The 15,000-nt window shown below is 38.0% G+C and overlaps 2 protein-coding genes across 2 annotated transcripts in view; both read right to left on the bottom strand.

Annotated features, from left to right (window-relative positions):
* LOC121368379 overlaps nt 1-12,425 on the bottom strand; it is a 25,374-nt gene extending 12,949 nt beyond the window's left edge. The window contains exons 1-3 of the mRNA XM_041493072.1: nt 12,303-12,425; nt 9,826-10,398; nt 5,208-5,258 (exon numbers count right to left, since the gene is read on the bottom strand). Coding sequence (XP_041349006.1) covers nt 5,208-5,258; nt 9,826-10,357 — 583 coding nt within the window. The 5' untranslated portion in view covers nt 10,358-10,398; nt 12,303-12,425. The remainder of the gene's footprint in view (nt 1-5,207; nt 5,259-9,825; nt 10,399-12,302) is intronic.
* The window catches only part of LOC121368380, a 109,785-nt gene that overhangs the window by 90,708 nt on the left and 4,077 nt on the right, over nt 1-15,000 (bottom strand). The window lies entirely within an intron of this gene.

The following is a 15,000-nucleotide window of genomic DNA, read 5'->3' as shown; positions in this document are numbered from 1 at the left end:
TTTTACTAATTGCTATTTTCAGAATTCTGCCCATTTTCAACTCTACCCCCCCCCCCCCCTTCCCATCCCGAGTCAGGCCACCGATCATATGTAATTTCTTTTTGACCACCCGATCTAATCTAGCGACCAAATTAAATGAGAAGAATTTTCTTTATTAATTATATTAATTAGAGATGCGTATCAAAATTTTAAAGGCCCACTATTTAATGTTTGGATGTATATTTCAAAATTGTCCGCTTAATTTTTTTCTGTCCCGGGACAAGCCCATGGATATCCAGAGACAGGACCCGGGACGGACATGCTAGAAACTCTAGTGGTATATGAGCATGTAAACATTATTCGCACTCGCACGCACTCAATATAGGCAATAAGTCTAAACAGAGCGATGTTCTTACCGTGTCCTTTCGAAATTAATTTCTGTCATTCTGTCTTCACGGATGAGTATACGCGTACGCAGAGGCGGATCTACATTTTACGACAGTTATAATTTTATTATATATTCATTTTCATTTTTTTACGATCCCCTCCAAACCTCCCCCAAAGGTCCATTGACTTTCTGCTTCATGTCATTGAGTCCCCCCCCCCCCCACACACACACACACCCCAATGGATTTTTTGGATCCGCCATTGTTACGGGAATGCAAACCACCAACACGGACACCGATTCGTGGAAAATGCAATTATGAAAACGTAACTAATATATATATATATATATATATATATACACACAAAAAAACACACAACACATCCGAAAAAAAGAAGGAAAAAAGAGAAACAACAAAAAAAAAGTAAAAAATTATGGTTCAAATTTATGGTGCGATATTATATATTGAGAGGCATAAATAACGCAATGGGTATAAACATACACAAAAATCAGAAAAAATGAATATAATGAGTTTTCAGCGCAAAAAGAAACATCCCCACAACACAACGCCTCCCATCCGAAAACAAAAGAAGGAAAAAAGAGAAACAGAACCAAAAAAAAAAACCCAAACAAAACAACAAAACAAAAACCAACAACACACATGTTTTTGCACATTTATAACTGTATCTACAATATTCACCATATCCGATTCGTGGAGAGAGAGAGAGAGAGAGAGAGAGAGAGAGAGAGAGAGAGAGAGAGAGAGAGAGAGAGAGAGAGAGAGAGAGAGAGAGAGAGAGAGAGAGAAACATCCACACAACACAACGCCTCCCATCCGAAAAAAACAAGAAGGAAAAAAGAGAAACAGAAAAGAAAAAAAAACCCAACAACACACATGTTTTTGCACATTTATAACTGTCTACAATATTCACCATATCACCAGCAAACAACATTTGTATCCTTTACAATTTGAGTTTTCTAATAACCTAGAAATAACTAAGGTGGGAACGAAATGTGGTACAAAATGACTATGATAATGAATGAATTAAGTACAAACTGACTTTTCACAATGCTTCAAAATAATTATGGTTCAAATTTATGGTGCGATATTATATACTGAGAGGCATAAATAACGCCATGGGTATTTTACTGAATAATCTCTTATAGAAATGTCAAATCACATATATTAAGTATGCGCACAAATAACATATTGGTAATAATTGTAAGTGAAAGAGGATTTTGTTCAAATTAGAAAAAATTAATATAATGAGTTTTCAGCAAAAGGCATAACTGGTGTGTTTATTACAATACAGCACTGCATATGACAATCGTTTTGCATGTGCATTGCCTGCTCTCGTCTCCCTATAAAAGCAACCATTTTTTGTGTGTTCTGTCTTTTTTTTAATATGCCATGGTAAGTAATGTTAAAAAAATTGCTGTTTTATTGCCAAAACACCCAGTTGTGTTTTTTATTTAAAACCACATTTTATTTTTATTTTAAATCCCGATTTGAACAATATCTTCTTTCAGTTACAGTTGTCACCAGTATGTCATTTGTCTGCATGCCTAATACTGATTACATAATACATCAGCGCTCCGATATTATTATATACTGTTCAAAATAATTAGGGGTAGTCATATATAACATTAAATAATGGATATTGTTCATTATATCTTTTAATAGGAATTATTGCAAAATAACAACAGGTTATTAGACAATGCATTAGCGTGAACTTTTAATGTCTGGGTAGTTTGACATGGAGAGATGAAACACAAACTGATGCCAAATTTGATATTATATGGTTCAGGGGTTAGTAACTAGTTGAATTCTCACGATTCGCTAAACATGCACGGCTCTGGTGAGACATTCTCCTTATCAAGCGTCCAATCTGATGATGGGGTATCCTGACCCATTCGTCTTAGAGTGCTACACCCAACTCGGCCAAAGTAGTCGGCTGACATTCCAATTATCACCCCATGATGTCCCAGACTTACAGTAAGTGAAAGGTGGGAAGCTGGCCAAGGAAGTTTGTGGATGTTTTGCTGTTGCACGAATGCCGTCACGTGTCTACTACGATATGCACGGACATTGTTGTCTTGACAAACGAATTTTCGGTCAGCGTGACGCGCGAAAGGCACACATATTGGCCGATAGTACTGGCCTGTGAGTCTTCATTGGACAATTTGAAGTTGCATTCTGGCAACCATGGCAATTTCACCACAGGCATAACTGCCCCCTCCGAAGTAGTCATGAGCTTGGATGTTAACGTCGACGTACGGCTCAATGGGACGTCGACAAATCCGGTCACGCTGATCATGTAAATCTAGAGAGTAACCCTCGATTCCTTTGAAAACATCACTCTGGCCCAGCGACGTGCCAAACATTATCTACGTCGTTCACAGGATTGGCGTCTGGCAGCAATGTGTCTCACCGTCAAAGTGGTTGTGAAGTGAGGCCGGCGTTGGAGTTGATGTGCATGTCATCTGTTTCGAATCGTCTGACCCGAGACTCTCACTTTAGCTGTTAAACGAAGGTCGTTGACTATCTGAGATGCAGATTGGCCTCGATTCCTCAAAGTGATGAGGCGATCTTGAATTGGAATTGTGGCCCTAGGCAGGCCTAAACGAGGCCGATCATTCACGTTTACAGTCATTGGATGTCGGGTCCACAAACTACTAATCACTCTCTGAGACACATTGTGTGTGCAACAATTCGCTATGTTGTTCCAACCTGAAGCATACCCAGAACTCCCGAGTCTTTTCCCACGTTGCAGATGTCGAATGTTTACGAAATAGACGAATATTGACGACAGTTTGCCTCTGGGGTTAAGATCTAGTGTCTGTATTAAAAACAAGACGGGATTTTGCCACAGTGAATACAGAATGTACGCAAACAGTGTTAAATTCGAAATTGCACAGCATTCACGTGCAATATGTGCTCACAAGATTTGCGTTTGTACGAACAGCTGTGTTTGAGGGATGCGTTAAGTAGAAATGTTCTAATGCATAATGCACCTGGTTTATATCTATGTTTTGTTCTCATTCTGTAATTATTCACAATTGATTTCGAATATTCCCTACTTATTTTGATCAGTATATTTTAAAGTTCAATGCCATCATCTATAATGTTAGTTCATGATTGGGAATGTTATTTTGTATTGATCTACCATGGATATTCACTAATTATTGAATAACATTGTTTCATTATTATATGCATTTTTGATCAATTGATTTGATATCTCAGTTACTGACACCAGCTATGCATACGTTCAGTGAAGGGGGCGGGATTTAGCTCAGTCAGTTGAGTGCTCGCTTGAGGTGCTTGCGTCGCAAGATCGAACTACCTAGGTGGATCCATTCAGCTGATTGGGTTTTTTCTCGTTCCAACCAGTGCCCCACAACTGGACAAAAGCCGTGGTATGTGTTTTCCCGTCTCTGGAAAAGTGCATATAAACGATCCCTTTCTGCATTAGAAAAAAATGTTGCGGGTTTTATTTGATGAAGACGAGTCAGAATTATCAAATGTTTGACACCCAATAGCCGATGATTAATTAATCGATGTGCTCCAGTGGTGTCGTTAAACAAAACAAACTTTCAAGTTCGATGTGGTGTTGTGTTTTTTCGTTTTTCAATACTATTAACTGCTAGTTTGCTATTTTATGACAATGCAGAAATAAGACGTATTGATGTTCATGTTAAATGTCGTCAATAAAGTTGCCACAAAATTCATTATTATGATCATGTATAGTCATCAAAGCGGTTACTCATTGTCCAGTTATTGTCCTATAATTAAACTGCATTGTATGTTTTAATATTGGATCATTAATTGCCAGCCACATTGTAACTGCTTAATTTTTAGACCAAATTCGTTAAAATATGGTTACATTAATTCATTTTAACTTTGATTTTTTCTTGCTTATATTAAAATCAAAACACCATGCCCTGGACACACACACCTTTACTATCTGGGTGGTCTGTCTAGGACAGGGTAGTTGTCGGTGGTTAAATGGATAACTCATTCATGTACTTAACCTTTGTTTGACACCCAATGGCTGATGTATATTTTTGTACTGGGGTGTTGTTAACCATTCATTAATTCATTTAGAGACTTCTTTCTGGGTGGAAGCCGATAGTGGGATGCGAACCCAGTACCTACCAGCCGTAAGTTACTCACTATACCACCGAGGCCAGTCAAATTGTTAGAGAACAGAGGCTGAATACATTACAGCCAAGCTAGACAATATCCATCAAAAAGGGAAATCGTGGTCGAATCATCAAAATGGAATGATATGTTATTTCACAAAAGGGCGAATATGTACTTACCATTTTAAACAGACTCTAATTAATAGAAAAAATATTCAGAATCACGTGAAACTTTCTGGAATTAAAATACAGGATGTTCAGTTTAATGACTGTCAAAATTTCATGAGATTTTATGATATCAGTTTTAAATAGGATCATTTTTAAAAACGTCAAATTTTGATAACGTTATTACGTAATTTGACAAAACTGCATATTCGTCCTTTCGTCGAAGAGCCGACGAATATTTCTATTAGAAAATATCAGCGAAATACCCATTTATGCCTCTCAGTATATATGCCCCCCGTTTTTTCAATGTTGAAATAGACCAACAAGTTCGCTTATTGCATAAATAGTCTCGATCGATATTTTTAGAATTTGTATGCTCCCGAATTACGTTATAAAAGGCGAAATGTAATTGGTCGATATTTAAATTGTTATTTATAGATGAAATGTCACCTGGACATGGGAGTCCATGCAATGCTGTTAGATCTACTGGTGAGACCAGTAGAGCTAATTGTAATCAGATTGTCACACATCTTACCTTCGCGATAGTTTTCAAGTCTAAAATTTGATAAAATGTCTTTTAGTTCGCCTGTAAAACAAAACGCAGAACATTATACATTCAGTCTAAAATAAATTGTACTGCTTTAAATGCAGAATTGAAATACTAAGTTTCTAAGTTTACTAGCATATAGCAAAATATATTTAGAAATATGATTTTAATCGTTTGACACAGGAATTAGAGTGAAATAATTTTTTCGTTGTAACGAGGGGCGGGACGTAACCCAGTGGTAACGCGCTCGCTTGATGCGCGGTCGGTCTAGGATCGATCCCTATCGGGGTCATTTCTCGTTCCAGCCAGTGCTCCACAACTGGTGTAACAAAGGCCGTGGTATGTACTATGCTGTCTGTAGGATGGTGCATATAAAAGATCCCTTGCTGCTAATCGAAAAGAGTAGCCCATGAAGTGGCGACAGCGGGTTTGCACTCTCAATATCTGTGTGGTCCTTAATCAAATGTCTGACGCCATAAACCGTAAATAAAATGTGTTGAGTGCGTCGTTAAATAAAACATTCCTTCTTTCGTTGTAATGATTGGCCAGGGGACTTGGCAGTGGTCGGAGTTAATGGTATGAGTAGTTATGCAGCTGCATATGCAGTGCGATTTTATGTATCAATTGAGGCGACACACTGGTTTGAAACCGTAGGGGCCGATTTCATATGTCTAGGTTATCGGTGGGTTTTGGAAACATATGGTTTAAACCTAGGTTAAACCCTGGGCCATGTTTACTGTGCATTTCACATGTCTGGTTTTCAGTAATCCTAGTTTAACACTGGGTTACAACTGTATTGCTTGTTTAAACCTGCCCTTGAGGTGGTTTTTCGCTGGGTTTGCTCAAAGTAACTTTTCTTCATGGATAATTTCGGCAGCAAAATCGTGTTTTATGTCAGTATTGCATAGCCATGAAATGTGAACGTATTTTAGAGATCATTTGAAGCCACTACAGAAACAGTGGGTGGGGGAGGGGGGAACAGAGGTGGGCCAAGCCCCTCCCCCCCAATCCCGGAAAAATTAGGGGTGATCAGTGGCGTACTCAATATCATTGTTTATTTGGCTGCCAGGTGCCCCCCCCCCAATACAAAATCCTGCCTACGCCACTGTACAGAAACGAATACAGGGTGGGGGTAGGGGGTTCGAACCCCCTCCCCCTTTAGACAAGATGCCCTTTTGCCTGGGTTTTTTTTAGCACGACTGTATAATTATATCCACCCATTCACCATGTTCGTGGCGAATGAACAACAAAGCGCCTGAGATATATAGAGGAAAATAAATGAGATACCAGTTATTATCAAAATTATGTCCCGAATCAAATCATTTTTAGTTAATGAAAAGTATTTCACTCGGGACATACATTGATAATAACTGGTACTGAGTTTGTTATTCTATTTATTACCCCAGCTATGTTTTCTCTAAACGCCTTTATTTTAGGCGCACATGCACGTACATGTAGGCTATAGAAACAATGTAAACCACTTTACACACTGCTCTGGGTATTGCTATAACTTTGCACTTTAATCACGTTCACAAATAATTTTCAAAAACAAAAGTTATCGTTATTCTGCTAAAAATATAAATAATGATTTGACTTAAAATGACATTTTGTTATAAAGTTAATATTAAAACAGTCGTGAACGCAAACTCATTAAAGTACATGACGTCATTGTGTGTGTTTGCCAAATCGCGATGATGTTATATTTAGTACCGACAAAGTCATTGGTTTGTAAGCATCAATAGTGTACGTCACAACACTGCATAATATTTCTCATTGAGAAAATACGGAAAATATTTTCCCTGTTATGAGTGGTCACTGGGGGTAATAAATATAGTTATTTATTAAATTAGTAAAAATAAATATTTTCTTCATGGTGTATGAACTGCACGAAAACAGGAAGTACTAGTAATGAAAGTTGATCGGTTACCACCGGTATCAAAGCAATAAACGTCTATCATAGACTGCAGTCTTATAATGACATACTTTCGTGTTTGTCTCGTCTTAATAAAGGGGGAACAAGGCAGTACAGGCCCACAGTTTTGAAAATTTGACCATACGTTATCTCGGTGCCCTCAGACGTACGCGTCCCATCTTTTGTTTGTTTAATATTATGTTAGAATTAAAGGGAAATGCCAATAACAAAACGTTTATTCATATTTGCATTATTACCAACAGCTATGTAGGGTTCTGTAAGCATTTTTGCATTATTACCAACAGCTGTGTAGGGTTCTGTAAGCATTTGACATGGATTATAACTAATATTGTGAGTAAAATGATGGAAATACATGGTGAAACGTTTTCAGGCCAGCTCATTTTCCCAAGTATGTCCATCATTTTTGACAGAATGTAAAGGTTTGCTCCACATTTGGGGTAGGGGGTAGCTAATACTACATCTCGAACGCGAATGCTAATAATATAACGGTAACGAGTTTCAATTACAAAGTGATGAAGTGTAAGTTATTCCTCGCTTATGTCCCTTTCTAAATCTGCGGGTAACCCATGTAAAAAGCATGGTTTTGTAAACACGGGTAAAACACACACATGTGAAATACACCACGGGTGTATGTCTTGGTCAGGTTTTTCAGCGTTTTACGTAAACCAGTGTTAAACCTAGGTTTTGATATAACCCAGACATATGAAATCGGCCCTAGGTTTTTGTGGTGGGTTTAGTTTATTTAGTATCGTCTTCAAATATTTTGATAAGGTTGTGCAATTTTCTAATAAAAGGCCGGTGTTAGTCTGGTGTGTCGTGTGAAATACATTTCATTATTTTGTTATTATTTAGGAAAATTTAGAACATAACAAGAAATGTAAACTCCAACTGCTTGCATGATCGGAATGAAGGAAATGTTTTATATAACGACGCACTCAACACATTTTATTGACGGTTATATGGCGTCAGACCTATGGTTAAGAACCACACAGAGATTGAGATAGGAAACCCGCTGTCGCCACTTCATGGGCTACTCTTTTCGATTAGCAGTAAGGGATCTTTTATATGCACCATCCAACAGACAGTATAGTACATACCACGGCCTTTGTTACACCAGTTGTGGAGCACTGGCTGGAACGAGAAATAGCCCAATGGGTCCACCGATGGGGATCGATCCTAGACCGACCGTGCATCAAGCGAACGCTTTACCACTGGGATACGTCCCGCCCCTTGACCGGAATGTGTCTTAAAGTCAGTTTGTTGTGACTTTTTTTTTTTTTTTTTTTTAAACTTTATTTTGGCTGGGTTAACAATTTGACGTTTAACCAGCAGCACTTATTACACTATACCTTTCTTATATCTCTGATTTTGCTGGTTCTTTCATACTCTCAAATAAGTCTTGGTTGTTTGTTTGTTTTTCTTTTGTTTGTTTTTAAAGTAGATTGTTTTAAGACAAAGACTGGTCTTTTAATTATGATCTTTATAGATGTAATAAAGGTTTTATAATGGCTTTATGTTTTCATAATATGACATTATATAGAATACTTAAAATAAGGAGTTGTGACATCTTTGGCATTCCATAAAACAAATAGATGGATATGGCCGTGTCCCATTTCCATATGAATTTTAACTACTAGCATAAGGGGGGGGGGGGGGGGGGGGGGGGGGGTGACGTACCCCAGTGGTAAAGCGCTTGCTCGATGCGCGGTCGGTCTGGGATCGATCCCCGTCGGTGGGTCCATTAGGATATTTTACGTTCCAGCCAGTGCACCACGACTGGTATATCAAAGGACGTGGTATGTAAGACCCTGTCTGTGGGATAGTGCATATAAAAGATCCCTTGCTGCTAATCGAAAAGAGGAGCCCATGAAGTGGTGACAGCGGGTTTCCTCTCTCAATATCTGTGTGGTCCTTACCGTAAATAAAATGTGTTGAGTGCGTCGTTAAATAAAACATGTCCTTCCTTCTTTTCTACTAGCATACGCCAGTGTTTTGTTCAATAAGCATTCATTCAACTAAAACCGGCCTCGGTGGCGTCGTGGTTAGGCCATCGGTCTACAGGCTGGTAGGTACTGGGTTCGGATACCAGTCGAAGCATGGTATTTTTAATCCAGATACCGACTCCAAACCCTGAGTGAGTGCTCCGCAAGGCTCAATGGGTAGGTGTAAACCACTTGCATCGACCAGTGATCCATAATTGGTTCAACAAAGGCAATGGTTTGTGCTATCCTGCCTGTGGGAAGCGGGTTTCCTCTAACAAACAGTGTCAGAATGACCATATGTTTGACGTCCAATAGCCGATGATCAATGTGCTCAAGAGGCGTCGTTAAATAAAACAAAATATACTTTTTTTTTCCTTTAACTAAATGTCTTGCCTACAGACTTTTTTGATGCATTAGGTTCAACTATTTATTGACCTAGTACGTTCTAGTTTGTAAGAAAGTCATCGAAATGCGTGAAACATTAATGCAAAAGTATGAAGAGTAATGATTGGTAATGGCGAGATAAAAAATTGAAATTGTTTTGTTTTTAGCCACAAAAGCTTCGATGAACAAAACCTTTAACGTCGCATGGTTTTTTTGATCACGTCCAATTGCAACTGAACGTTGCTGTTTGGAAACTTATACTACCACTTCACACCAGCCACCGAGACAATTCTGTATATAAACTTACATTTTTTGTACAGGGCGTCTTTTATCTTGCAAACAGCATCCTCTCCCTTGGTGACGTCGATGTAGTTGACGGTTCTCAGCACGTCTGGTACGGGGCAGGTTTCCAGCATCACTGGAATGATGCAGTTCCGTCTCTCTTGCACAGACAAAACAAACGCCAGGTGTCTTTCGTAGGAACACCAGCCACTGTCGATGTATTCTGGCGACAAAACCAGAACTATTTTCATGGCACGTGACATTCCATCTTCAATAAGAGAAACAATCGGCTTTCCAGGAGTGAAATCTCTCGGAGGCCACAGACATTTGATCCCATAGTCTTGTTCCAGTCGCTCTACACACATCTCAACCCATTGCTGGTCGTCAGAACTGTGAGAGAAGAACAGGTGGTGTGTTTTCCCATTAGGTACAGCGAGGGCCGGGTTTCTTCCTTGGAACGACTCTGAATTACACCTGAAGCTATCATCCGTGCTAGTCAAACTGTCGAAGGTGGAAAGCAAAGGTTCACAATCGCTAACGTTCCCATTCGCCATCATGTAGTGGAATTGATCGATTTTCGTTTTCAAAAAATTAGTTTCTGAAATAAATATATTTACAACTGTTTTTATGTAAATTTATTTTTAAATTTTATATAAGAACTTAACACATAAATGCTTATATCCAGTTAAAGGGCAGACCCTAGTTTCAGTCCATGAAAATTAACACTAAGTTTAGTTATTCTACAAACCTGTAACACATTTGGATAAAGTTACAACTGAGTGAAACATGAGTCTGTGACTTTGAATTGGTGAAATACCCTCTAAAAATAGACAAACTCGACTCCCATAACTGTTACTTCTCAGACGCTCGTGCGTTTTCAAAAATATGAGCAATGCATTTTGTGATGTTAGAAACACCTGGATGACCAAACACACTTCGAATGTACGGAAACGGATAATCTAAACAATAAAATCTAAGTAAAGTATGATTTCAGTTATCACAAACGGCTCTAATAGTCAAACATATGCCCTAGTGTTTAAAAACTAGGGTATATCCTTTCAAGGTTCAAACACGCTATCCTGGGCACACCTCAGCTATCTGGGCAAGTTGTCTAGGACAATGGGTTAGTTGTCAGTTGGTTAGTGAGAGAAGAAGGTGTAGTGGCCTTACACCTACCCATTGAGTCCTTGAGAACTCGCTCTGGGCTGGAGCCGGTACCGTGCAATCTGATTAAAATTAGCGCTACTGGTATATGCCAGTAGATCTAACAGCATTGCATGGACTCCCATGTCCAGGTGACATTTCATCTATAAATAACAATTCAAATATCGACCAATTACACTTCGCCTTTTATAGCGTCATTTGGAAGTATACAAATTCTAAAAATATCGGGGGAAGAGGTGCAGTAATAAACTCTGTATTGTATACTGGTATAAACAGATTTTATGGCTATACCATCGCGGGGTTTTTTCGTCTTGAAACGAATTTTATATAAAATTTTATATTGAAATTAGTTTCCGGCATTTTTCGTAATTCATCCGAATCATTTCGTATACCCTCGGCATAATCCCGAATGTTTTCAATTTGTTTTCAAATCACTGGCATGATTTTGCAAGTAAGGTTTTGATTGGTCGAATGAAAGGTCAACTGGACATGAACTCCAACGGGCTGCTGTTAGATCCACATGTAATACTGGAGCTAATTTTAATTAGATTGCGGTACCGTGTTGCGAACCCAGCACCTACACGCCTGTAGTCCGATGGCTTAACCACTGCGCCACCGAGGCCTTGGTTCGTACAACTGTTCGCTGTTATCTAAATAATTACTTCATTTGATCGAACATGACTGTGGTGTACATATTTTTGTGTGTACACACGTGTGTATAGAAATTATACATCGTGAAAACGCATTTAAAAACATTTTATTGCATATAATTATTATTCAATTTACGATGCCCTCTCCTAATTACAAACATTAAATTGTACAATAATGGCGACTCCAATTTTCAATAAAGAAAACAATTAATCAATTAAAGTAAACGTTTGTTAAAAACGATTGAATAAACTGAAAGGACAGAAAAGGGCAAGAAAAGAAATAGAAATAATCGATGGTTTAATATGGTTTAAAAACTGCTTACTGCATTTACCCGCATTAGTCATTATAAATTTTACTTGTGTGCAGAGGCGGATCTAGGGGGACCAGGGCGGGCCCCCTACATTTTGCGATAGTTATAATTTTATTATATATTAATTTTCTTTTCTTTTTTTACGATCACCCTCCAAACCTCCCCCAATGTTTCCTTGGCATTCCACCTCATGTCACTAGCCCCCCCCCCCCCAAATGGATTTTCTGGATCCGCCACTGGTGTGTGTGTGTGTGTGTGTGTGTGTGTGTGTGTGTGTGTGTGTTTTCTCTCAGAACCATATTATTCTTAGGTGACTACATGTATTTATCGAGCTATTCATTTTAATTATTGCCATCTGAATTAAGTCTGGTACGTACCTTTAGTATAACGGTGATATTTCTTATGTTATCTTCATGTTTCTCCACTATTCGCATGTAGCCATTGATGTCTCAACAAAACAATTCTGATATGTAACAGCGTCAGCCCACAGTCAATTTGGGTCCTGGTTGTAGATACCGCTTGTTCACCGGTTCGTTAGTGTATCAATAGGGTTAGTCATGTAGTTTAAGGTTGCACTGTACCAAAGTAGAGAATTCCAAGTAAACGTCAGGCGCGTGTGCTTGGTGAGGATTTTGGGGGTCGAACTAAGCTTATCCCCACCCACGTTCAAGCAGATTTTTCCATTTTATTTTCAATATATTTACCGGGGAAACACTACCTGACCCCCCCCCCCCCCCCCCCCCCCAATAAATATCGGTCGCCACGGTATAAACTTTTTATTTGACATTTGTGTACCCCGATATGGTACTTTGAAACCCGCCTGTCGCCACTTCCGATCTTTTATTTGCTCCCACAGGCAGGAGATGGCCTTTGTTGTAAACCGGAGTGAGTGTTTCCGCAAGCCTTGCGGCTCAGTGGGTAGGTGTAAACCAGTGATCCATAACTGGTTCAACAATATTTTGTTACATATGGTTTGTGCAGTCCTGCCTGTGGGAAACGCAAATAAAAGATCCCTTGCTGCTAATAAAACATTTTTTTCTTTCTTATGAATCGCGGGTCTATTGAATCGGGGCATTTGAGATTTCCCCTAATCATATTCATGTACTTACTTTGACACCTAATAGTCGATTCATTCGTTCATTCATCATTCATTCATTCATTCATTCTATGCGATTTCCTCAACATTTTAGTAATTGTCTTCCATTAGTTTACTATTTCATTGTGACAAGCAGAAGTATAAACCCCGATCAACCAGGAAAACTGAAGTATATCAGCGTTGTTGGTTTATTTTTTAATACATGGAACTATATTGACCAAAATCACACGATCTGTATGCAGATAATAACAGCTGTAGTTTTCTTATTTTATAACTATTCTATCAAACCCTAAACAAATGGCAACTTGTTGTATGCACGTGCATGTTTATATTTACATGTTATTGAGTAATGTTAGTGAAAGTATAAGATTATATGGCACGTCAAGTCTGTAAAAATTAAAAGCGTAAAATAGAATACAGATCAACATACTGTCTATTACGACAACATATAAATTCTGTGTTTTATTCAAATAATTATTAGATGATTATTTAGATTTAATAATAATAATAATAATAATAATAATAATACAAATCACCCAAATTATTGAAAAACTAAATATGTATAATTTGCACCTCCTTATCTTGGAGGTAGTATTTTGAACACCATGCAGCAATCTGCAGATTGCTAGATTTATAGGAATAACTAATGGAACGCTTCCTTTTTTAATCAAAAGCCTTATGATGTATTGTATTCATCTGTGAGAATGTACCCATTGGGCTCTTTTTTTTTTTTTTTTTTTTTTTTTACTTTCTAGTTATTGATCATATTTGTCACAGAACTGATATAATAACAATTCACTCGACCTAAAGTGGGGTATTAGTCAGTTATACCCACACTTACTCGGTGTATCGGTGAATATACCAACACTTTTGGTCGTGAGAACCTCCTCGGTTTCGCCTCGGGGCCCCATAACCAAAACTGTAGGGATATTCACCGATACACCTCGTAAAGTGTGGGTATAACTATTACATATAAATAATTTGAATCGGTAGTTGAAATTTTACGTTCACTGAACCATCATCAGGCAATTCTCGTGTATTTTGTTTTACCGTGTTGGTCCATTTAAGAATTTGTAAGGAATTTAATTAATATTCATAATATATTTGGCCATCAGTTTTAATATTAGTGCTGCAACAATATACTAGTATACCAGTATACCGCGATATTTCAACTCGATACAAACCACGGTACAGTTTTGCATATGGCGATTTTTATACATTATTTTTTTCTTGTAACAGTTCAAAAAAATAAGTCCTTGTTTGTAAATACCGTCCACCTCCTATATACTGAGAATCCGGAAGTAGTAGACATGCTAGTTTTCTCCAAGAGAAATAGGGACTAAATAATTTAGTATGTCAGCTGTAATTAATTCAGAAAGTTCCTTAAAATATTTATTCCTTCTATTTTTATTTTTTTTAAATATCTTTTGATATGTTGCATGTTATGCAATATTTTTTTACCCTACCCCTAAAGCACAAAATTGAATGGCTTCTGTGTTAATATATTGAAAGCTGACACAACACTACACTTCATTGTTCAAAGGTTGTCACTCCTATTATTTATTAACAGTCTTTGCTTCAGAAGAATATTGAAGTAACATTTGTTATTATTCCAATTGCTTGGTTTACCATAGTTTGACACCCAATAGCAGATGTATTTTTCGTGCTGAGGTGTCGTTAAACATTAATTCATTCGAGATGTTAGGAATTTAGAGGTAATGCTCATGAAAACTACCCAGCAAGCTTACCAGGTTTTGTACTGTCAATAGATACTAAATCGTTGTGCAGTTGGAGCTCATGCTATTCCCTTTGGTCACCAGTGCAAAGACATCACTGTTTCTCATTAGCCTTTCATATACAATCTTGCAGACGTTAGGTTATCTTGCATTTGACAATACTTGGACGTCTTGCAGTGATCAGACTCTTTCAGCATCATTGGTGTAAACGGTTTGCAAGTGCGTCGGAACAGTTGTTCGCCC

Source organism: Gigantopelta aegis, chromosome 3 (assembly GCF_016097555.1).
Source record: "Gigantopelta aegis isolate Gae_Host chromosome 3, Gae_host_genome, whole genome shotgun sequence".
NCBI classification, from domain to species: Eukaryota; Metazoa; Mollusca; class Gastropoda; order Neomphalida; family Peltospiridae; genus Gigantopelta; species Gigantopelta aegis.
The sequence above is the reverse complement of the archived record's forward strand: the minus strand, read 5'-3'. Positions and strand labels throughout refer to the sequence as shown.